The sequence below is a fragment of the Carassius gibelio genome, chromosome B22 (genome assembly GCF_023724105.1).
Source record: "Carassius gibelio isolate Cgi1373 ecotype wild population from Czech Republic chromosome B22, carGib1.2-hapl.c, whole genome shotgun sequence".
Classification (NCBI taxonomy): domain Eukaryota; kingdom Metazoa; phylum Chordata; class Actinopteri; order Cypriniformes; family Cyprinidae; genus Carassius; species Carassius gibelio.
In genome coordinates this window covers 10,896,856-10,906,385 of record NC_068417.1, presented here as the reverse complement: position 1 = coordinate 10,906,385, position 9,530 = coordinate 10,896,856, and the positions used below count along the sequence as shown (strand labels likewise).

Sequence of the window (9,530 nt, the reverse complement as noted above, 5' to 3'; positions counted from 1 at the left end):
ACTGCCAGAGTGTTTCCGCTTATGTGTGTTTTAAATTATATGCGTCATCAGACGTTAAGCCAACGTCCAGTGGCCGCCCGAGACTGAGTCAGACGGCGTGGTTTCTGACAGCGATACACACACCTCCAGACAGCCTACGTCACAACTCTGAATTACAAAAATAATGCTGCTCCATTGATTGAAAGTAGCCTACTGAAGCACGTTTGAGAAGAAACATTGGGACAAAAATGCTTTTCGTTGGTTGGTTTGCAGTTTCTGCATTTCTTTTGCGAGGTAGGACATTTATTTTTTTTTATTTCTCGTGATTTATTGATAATATAGGCTATATATGATTTATGATATATAATTTATTGATAACATAGGCTATATATAACCCATACTGGTTACGAGTAAAATAAATCATGAGTAAATTCACATCTCAATTCATGTTAAACTCAAAATAACTGAAAGAACATGTTGTGTTGACATTAAATTTGATGAAATCTTTATATCAGAATATTCAGAAATCAGAATATTGATTAAAAAAAATAACTCTACAATATGTTAAAGATCTGACTATTACAAAAGCAACAGCGAATAGGCTAAAAATAAATTAATAAGCGGAACATTTTAAATGCTGAACTTATTCTCTTTATTCTGCCTATATATTTTTTGTTTAATCCTTTCTTCATCCCACAGACTGCACATCACTCTAACTTTATGACTCAACTTCCTTTCTATTCTCTCTTACCTTTCTTCCAATTCATCTTTTTATTTTCATTGTAAAGAGACATACAACGAAATTATAGACTTTCCAACGTATACAGCAAAAGGAAAATAGAAATAAGTGATAAATAAAGAGTGCATATATGTTATTGTCATAAATGCATGCTCTTGAATATCAATAAGGTGTTGTAGGGGTTTTTTTTGTTTTGTTTTTTTGTTTTTTAAATCTCAGAGTTCAACAGGGTAACAGCTTCTGGATAAAAACTTTAGTGTGAACCTATAGTGTGTTCCAGAAGGTAGCAGTTCAAACAGATGATGGGCGGGATGATTGAATCCTTTAGAATGTTGTGTGCTTTCTTCAGGCAACATATAATGAATAACTGTTGGTTTGTGATGATCTCTGCAGCCTTTGTGACTCTTTACAGAGCATTTTTTGTCATCTGCAGAGCTACTTCCATACCATACTAGCATGCCATGTGTGAGTACACTCTCCATAGAACATCTATAGAATAACACAAGAAGCTGCTGTGATAGGTTCATCGTCCTGGGCATTCAAGAGGGCACAAAAGTAGTATAGTAATTTCTGTGATATTGGTGTTTGGTGATGAGTTTTTGGCTCAAGGTCTGCATTTGGGATTAGGACTTGATTTTCTGCAGACCAGTCAAGTTATCCCACTACTTTTGGTAATAATAGTGTATGTTTGGTGCGGTAGGTGGCCCAACCTCAAATTCTTTCACAGGGTCTGATCTGGTTCAGATGAACTGGCAAAACGTGGTGAATGCAATCTTTTGTTTGATTTTAACAGAGACAGTATAGTTTGTGTCCATAATGGGTAGGAAGTGAATGAAGTGTTTGTTGTCAGTAATAGACCAGGGCATGTTGAAATTAATGCTCAGATCAGAGATTATTGCTTCTGTAATGGCTTTTTGTCGAGGATGGTTGACTGCCCACATAGCAAACGTCTTCTGGCCCAGATCCAGGCCACAGAATAACTTATCTCTCAGCTCAAGTACCACAAAAAAATGATGGTCCATACTGGATTAAAGACTCCGGCCACACATGGGCCATAACCGGCCCGAATCTCAGCCAGTTAATCAGCCTTAGCTGGCCCTGATCTTGGCCAAAATAGCTTTTATTATCGGTCCCAATTCTCAGCCTTAAGTAAACCAGAATCCCCAAATCTGAGCCACACCTGAGCCTTATATAGCCCAGACCCAACCCGGACAGCAAGCAGTGTCGGCCCAGATCCAGCCCGAATGGATTTCACGCAACTCTTCTCAAAACACCCAAATGCTCACTCTCCAATACTGCATTCTGGTGGATGAAACATGCAGAAATATAATGATAAAGTTGTGACCTATAGTGTTTTCCAGAAGGTAGCAGTTCAAACAGATGATGGGCGGGATGATGTGAATCCTGTAGAATGTTGTGTGCTTTCTTCAGGCAACGTGTAATGAATATATTTTCCAGAGCAGGTAACTGTTGGTTTGTGATGTTCTCTGCAGCCTTTGTGACTCTTTACAGAGCATCTTTGTCATCTGCAGAGCTACATCCATACCACACCAGCATGCCATGTGTGAGTACACTCTCCGTAGAACATCTATAGAATAACACAAGAAGCTACTGTGATAGGTTCATCGTCCTGGGAATTCTTAAAAAATGCCCAGGAAAAAAATTGCCCTCGCTTTTGTGCCCTCTTGACTAGAGCCATGGTGTTTATTGTCCATTAGAGGTCCTCAGAGATGTGTGTTCCCAGGAATTTAAAGCTAGACACTCTTTCCACCTTCTCTCCATTAATGTACAATGGTGTATGAACATCTTGTCTCTTTCTGAAGTCAATGATGAGTTCTTTTGTTTTCTTGATTATACTCTGTGCACCATATCATTAGCTTCTGTAACTCCTCTCTGTAGGCATACTCAGTGCCTCTGTTGATCAATCCCACCACAGTCGTATCATCAGCGAATTTGATAATGATGTTAGTATGATGACATGGTGTACAATCGTCAGTATACAGTAAGTAGAGAAATGGACTCAGCACGCAGCCTTGTGGCACTCCTGTGCTGAGTGTCAGAGTTGAGGAGTGATGTGAGCCCATCCGTACAGACTGTGGCCGCTGTGTTAAGAAGTCTTTAATCCACAGGCAGATGTTGTATGTTATGCCTAATCACAACACTTCCTCTCCCTTTGTGAGATCAGTGGCATCAGCAAAAGGCTTCAGAATGCTGACCAGGGACCAAAAGTCAAAAGAGCCATGGGAAAGACAAATTCCAATTTAATTTTGTCACAATTAAGTCTTTTTTTCTGCATTTCTGGCAAAATTATCCCCCATTCACTGCATGATTTCACTGAGTGAGATCAGATGGTAAACTTGTAAACCGAACCAGACGATTTGGTCAGTCTCACTTTTAAACACTTTTATCCTATTTGTTATTTTCGGAGTTTTCCCCATTGAAGCATTTCTTTTAATATAACTGATTAAGTAGTCAAACTCATGGCTTGTACATTACAGTATATTGCCAAAAGTATTGGGACACCCCCTTCTAACGAAGAGGACTACTTTAGTAATTTCTGTGATATTGGTGTCTAGTGTTGAGTTTTTGGCTCAAGGTCTGCATTTAAAGTCACACCAGAACTGTTCAGCTGGGATTAGGACTTGATTTTCTGCAGACCAGTCTAGCTCTTCCACTACTTTTGGTAATAATAGTGTATGTTTGGTGCAGTAGGTGGCCCAACCTCAAATTCTTTCACAGGGTCTGATCTGGTTCAGATGAACTGGCAAAACGTGGTGAATGCAATCTTTTGTTTGATTTTAACAGAGACAGTATAGTTTGTGTCCATAATGGGTAGGAAGTGAATGAAGTGTTTGTTGTCAGTAATAGACCAGGGCATGTTGAAATTAATGCTCAGATCAGAGATTATTGCTTCTGTAATGGCTTTTTGTCGAGGATGATTGACTGCCCACATAGCAAAGGTCTTCTGGCCCAGATCCAGGCCACACAATGACTTTTCTCTCGGCCCAAGTACTGCAAAAAATGACGACCCGGAAGTGGCCCAGAACTGGATTAAAGACTCGGCCCACACATGGGCCATAACCGGCCTGGATCTCAGCCAGTTAATCAGCCTTAGCTGGCCCTGATCTGGCCCAAAAAAGGTTTTATTATTGGTGCCAATTCTCAACCTTAAGTAAACCAGAATCCCCAAATCTGAGCCACACCTGAGCCTTATATAGCCCAGACCCAACCCAGACAGCAAGCAGTGTCAGCCCAGATCCGGCCTGAATGGATTTCCGAATGGATCAACACTATATTGCTGTCTGGGAATTTTAATATTTCATATTATTACCTTATAGTATATTACTATGATCACAATTATTAATATTGTCAAAGTCACCTTTATTTATATAGCGCTTTAAACAAAATACATTGCGTCAAAGCAACTGAAAAACATTCATTTGGAAAACAGTGTCTCAATAATGCAAAATGATAGTTAAAGGCAGTTCACCATTGAATTCAGTGATGTCATCTCTGTTTAGTTAAATAGTGTCTGTGCATTTATTTGCAATCAAGTCAATGATATCGCTGTAGATGAAGTGACCCCAACTGAGCAAGCCAGAGGCCACACATCATGTAACTTTGCAATAAAATAAACGTATTGCATTGGTTTTCTATTTATTTTTATAAAGAACAAATCAACCAATAAAGAGTGAGTGTATAAAGTATACAGTCTATAAGAGAAACGTAACAGATAGACACAACTTAATCATAATAATGTATTACAGAGCAGTACCAAAGTAGTCCAAATGACGATGCATTTCAGATGCAGTCCACTCTGGCAGAATAAAACAGTAGTGTGAGGAGCAGGGCATAATTTAAGTTGTTAAACGCTGAAAATACTATCCCGTTCCACTCCCTCAAGGCGTGCGTTTCTCATTCAAAACACGAATCAGCGGAAACACGACATGTCACAATCTCTGAAGAAACTGGCGAGAGCCAATGAGCGTTTGATATCGCTGCAATATTATCATGCAATATTGTATTTATCTTGTTTATCATGGGTCACATAATATGCTGCCAGATCCTGATTTGGGACACATATCACCTGACTGATCTGGGCCACACACCTCCCAGGTGTTGGTGTGCTTGACTGGCCAGCAAACTCACCAGACCTGAACCCCAGAGAGAATCTATTGGCTATTGTCAAGAGGAACATGAGAAACAAGAGACCACTTTCTTGAGAGATACTTTCCAGAAGGCCAAAAATTCCCTTTTTTAATTTATTGAATTTATTTAAGAAACGAGTTTCACAATTTGAGTTGAATTACTGAAATAAATGAACTTTTCTACCACATTCTTATTTATTGAGATGCACCTGTTGCGTTACTGAGGTTTCTTGAAATAAAAGCGATTGTAATGGAGAATAGTACTTGCTGTAAGTGACCTCTAGTTGCCACTGTGTTATTGTAGTGTTAATGTGTTCTTCCCAGTGATAGAAACAGTTCAGAGTTCTTTGGCTGCAAGAGAAAGATGTAAAACCATGAGGTTATCTGCAGTGTTGCCAAATGATCCAATAAGACTAGCTATATCCTGTCACATCCATGCTGTGCTCTACCAAAATTACAGGCTAAAAAGAAAAAGAAGAAACATCAGATATTGCCAAAGTAACTCAAAACATTGATAAGAGTTGGAACAACGATTAAGTCTCTTAATTTGGTGATAAAATCCCCAAACTCTAAATGTCTGTGAGGCTGCAAGAAAAGTTCTGCTATCAAAGAAAACAAAACAAGAGGATGACTTATGACACTGGAAAGAAGAGAGAGCACTTGAAAGGGGATGAAAATAGACTGCCCCATTAGTCACCGTCTAATCGTTAAAGACAAAGAGTCTAAGAAATATCTGACACAGGAAGGGTCTGACCTCCCTGCTCACAACGCTATAGAAAGATTTGTTGGCGCTCTGACGTAGATCAAATGCTTATCTTGTATTAAAAATGGCTGCAAAGAAAACAAGCTTGTTGATCTTTTGCTGACTAACCACAAGGAGGGTAACGTTGACCTCATTAAATATTGTTGTGGACGAAGTATTAAGACCCTTAACTAATGTTTAAAGCACTGTAAAAATACCTGATGAAGTGAAATACCTGCATTGAAAGTTTTACTTCAGTAAATATAATCAAGTATAAACATTACTTAATGTAAGTATAATCTGGGAAGTTTTTTTTAAGTACAATGGGACTACAGTACTATTATTTTTTTTATATTATTAGATGATTGTTCCTAGTCCCGACTCTCCCAACTGCCATCCCGCTACTGCTCACGTGAAAATAAATTAAAATATAATAATGAATCATGTGTATTGTTATTTTAATGTGCTAATTTCCATGTATAATCTTCATATGTGTGTGAAAGAATATGCAATGATCACTCCTTTGTTTGAATGAATGCAATATATGAGTCAAGAGATGTGTGTTGTGTGATGTTTATCATGATGTACGATAAATACCATATAACCTCCATTATAACATGTACGTTTGTCTGTTGAGTGAATGTGTGAATTGTTTTTATGCTGTTTTTTTAATCTGTAGAATTACAATTTTTACAGCAATTTCCCGTTGTATTTTTTGTATATTTTTGTCCAGCTTTCCCCAGACATTTATAACTATCTGTTAATTTCTTCTCTAGGTGTGTCTGGTTCAGACGGAGTCTCGGTGTCAGTGATGGAGGGAGATTCAGTCACTTTAAACACTGAGGTTAAAAGAAACCACACAGAAAAGATTAACTGGTATTTTGATGACACTCTCATCGCTCGACTCAGTGGAAATCTCAGTTATTCCTGTACTGATGTTCAGTGTAATGAAGGTACTGAGAGATTCAGAAACCGACTGAAGCTGAACAATCAGACCGGATCTCTGACCATCAGGAACATCACAATCACAGACTCTGGGAAATATATACTAGTGATCATCAACGGCAGTGATACTGAAAAGATCTTCAATGTTACCGTTGTTGGTGAGTTATTATGTTTCAAAGCAGGTTATATCCTGTATGTTTAAGTCACATCATTGTATTTATTATACTATTCGATTAACCTGTATCATCCAACAGAACATAATTACTTCTATATGAGCAAAGACATATCCAAAGTTAACTTGATATTAACTGTCAATTTAGTTTCTCCTGAATTTCTCAGGAAAAGAATATGCATGATTTGTTTTGTAGTTATTTTACACCCCCTGAAGATCCTCCAGCAGCTGTTGTTTTGTGTTTCAGGTGTTTCTGCAGCTGAACGAGGTGAAATAAGTGTGAAGGAGGGAGAAAATATTACTTTAGGTCCCGGTGTTATAAAAAAACCAATTGATCCGATGAGGTGGTATTACAATGACACTCTCATCGTTGAAATCACTGCTGACCAGTGTAAGATCTGGACCGATGAACAGGGTCATAGTAGTAATGAGAGATTCAGAGACAGACTGGAGGTGAATCAGACCGGATCTCTGACCATCAGGAACATCACAAACACAGACTCTGGAGTTTATCATCTCCAGATCAACAGCGGCAGATTCAGCGTCATCAGGAGCTTCGGTCTCACAGTCACTGGTGAGTATCAATTAGTCATTAGAATCTGAGAACACATCATTTTTAAACTGACAGTAGTTTAAATGGCACTTTATTGAGTTTTTGACCGGTGTCTGAAGTGCGTATCCACATGCCACAGTGATGTTGACTTTGACCAGAGACAGTCTGTGACATCACTACAGGTGCGACAGGGTGTATAAAGAGCATTACGCCCTGTATAACACATCCTCCTCTTCTTTGTCTGAATCACGCATCTATAGAAATAGCTAAATAATTGGTAGAAATAGCACAGAGAGGCAGAGAACCCATAATATTTTCAAATATTAGCTGTGAAAACATAAGATTGCTCCCTCTCTGCAAATCCCTCTCCAAAGCCACGCCTCCAAAACACATCAACAGTGAGTGGCAGTTATGTGTCAGATATCTCTGACATGGAGGAGGTCACATCTTGAAGCATTTTGTCCAGGAGTTCATATGAATCCTTTACTGTCCTCTAGGATCCGCAGTGCAAGCTGCCATTCGAAAGGTTTCAGTTTCAGGTCTGCCTTCAGGAATACGCGTGACTGTTTTCCGGGGCATTATCGACATTTGTGATTTGATGGAAGCGCTTGGCAAAGGGCAAGTATTACAAACAGCTGTTATATTGAGAGGAAAATACAGTCTTTATTATGCAAAGTTAACATTTAATTGGCTGTGTGTGATTATTTTTAAAAGGAGAGAAGATGAAAAATAAGCTCTGCCATCTGTCAAAAGTCCAAGGATGAGGTAAAACACTGTAGCTTACTAGCATTATGAGATATCACTGCTGATGTGTGTTTGTATGTGTGTGACATTTATTCAGATATCAAACAATGAATCACCATTAAATCAGAAAATATAATGCTATTTCTGCTCTTATTATGAAAAAAACAATAGGGGGACAAAGCTTTGTATTCATCCGCTAGTCGACTGAATGGAGTTTCCATCAGAAATCATTCAGACGGGTGATCACTGGCTGATGGCAGGTCTTCCTGTAGCTGTAACAGGTTCATTTCTCTCTCTCTACTCTTACCCTACAGATGGAAAAAGGTCACGTGATTGGAGAGGATCCCAAGTGGTTCATGGATCTGCAACACTATGTCCATACTTGAGCTGTAACCTAAAATACTTACTAATCGTAAAGCACTTTTTACATGTTGTGAAGACAATAACATACCTGCTACTAGAAGCACATATAATTTAGGACGTTTAGATCAAAACGTTACTAACATTACCTGCAGCTGGAATAATGTTACTTTTAACTTTTTAACTATCTATACATTATTTGTATTCAGTTTAACAATAACCTATTTGAGCATTTAGTTGTCTTGATAAATGCTTTGTGACGATAAGATGGAAACAATCAATTCAGCATTTAACCATGAATTTACACAGACATAAAACAAAACTACCATGTGTTCTCAGGACAGTCAACATTGCTTTTTCCTGTATTAGATGGCCAGATTCAGTGTGAAGAAGATCTGTGCTATACTGTCAGTTTTTATGCCTACTGTATTAATGTACTGTATTTGCATACTACACTGTGCAAAATGTCAAATAATTCATCCACCTTGTTTTGCTTCAAAACAAAGTGTGTATCAGCTGGAGGGTTTGGTTCATTTGAACTCATTAGAATTGGAAATTTAACTTGAAAAATACTCCCATAGCATATGAATCTTACTACTCCCTTTGCATTTTATTTGCACGTTTGCATTTTAAGTATATCATATTTGCTGTTGTTTTTAATGACAGAGTGTGAAAAAAATGTATCAGTCTGCTGTTTTAAATAAACTATTTGAATATTATAAATGATCATTATTATGTTTTAAGAGAACAGTTTATTAAATATTTGCTCATTTATCACCAGAGTCTCCATGTAAGGATTGGATAGTTACAGCTTATCAAACTGGTGTAGCCTACATTTTTTCATTTAATAAGTGTAAAATGAGGAACATAGTCTATATTACATTATCACAGTCGGTGAGTAATGCAATCATATTTACTACTGTTTTGATTATTTCAGTTTTATTACTCAGGATTAGTTTTGATGTTGCCGTATTGAGACCACCTATTATAATTGTAATGGGGTGGAGGTAGTATTGGTAGTGGCTCTACAGGTGCTGGTCATAGAATATCATCAAAAAGTTGAGTTATTTCACTTATTCCATTCAAAATGTGAAACTTGTATATTATATTCATTCATCGATCAGTCTGTGGCACTGCTCAGGTGTTAT

The 9,530-nt window shown here is 37.9% G+C and overlaps 1 protein-coding gene across 1 annotated transcript in view; it reads left to right on the top strand.

Moving 5' to 3' along the window:
• Nucleotides 1-212: 212 nt before the first annotated feature.
• Nucleotides 213-9,530, top strand: part of LOC127988160 (matrix-remodeling-associated protein 5-like) — a 136,570-nt gene continuing 127,252 nt past the window's right edge. The window contains exons 1-2 of the mRNA XM_052590768.1: nt 213-273; nt 6,385-6,561. Coding sequence (XP_052446728.1) covers nt 228-273; nt 6,385-6,561 — 223 coding nt within the window. The 5' untranslated portion in view covers nt 213-227. The remainder of the gene's footprint in view (nt 274-6,384; nt 6,562-9,530) is intronic.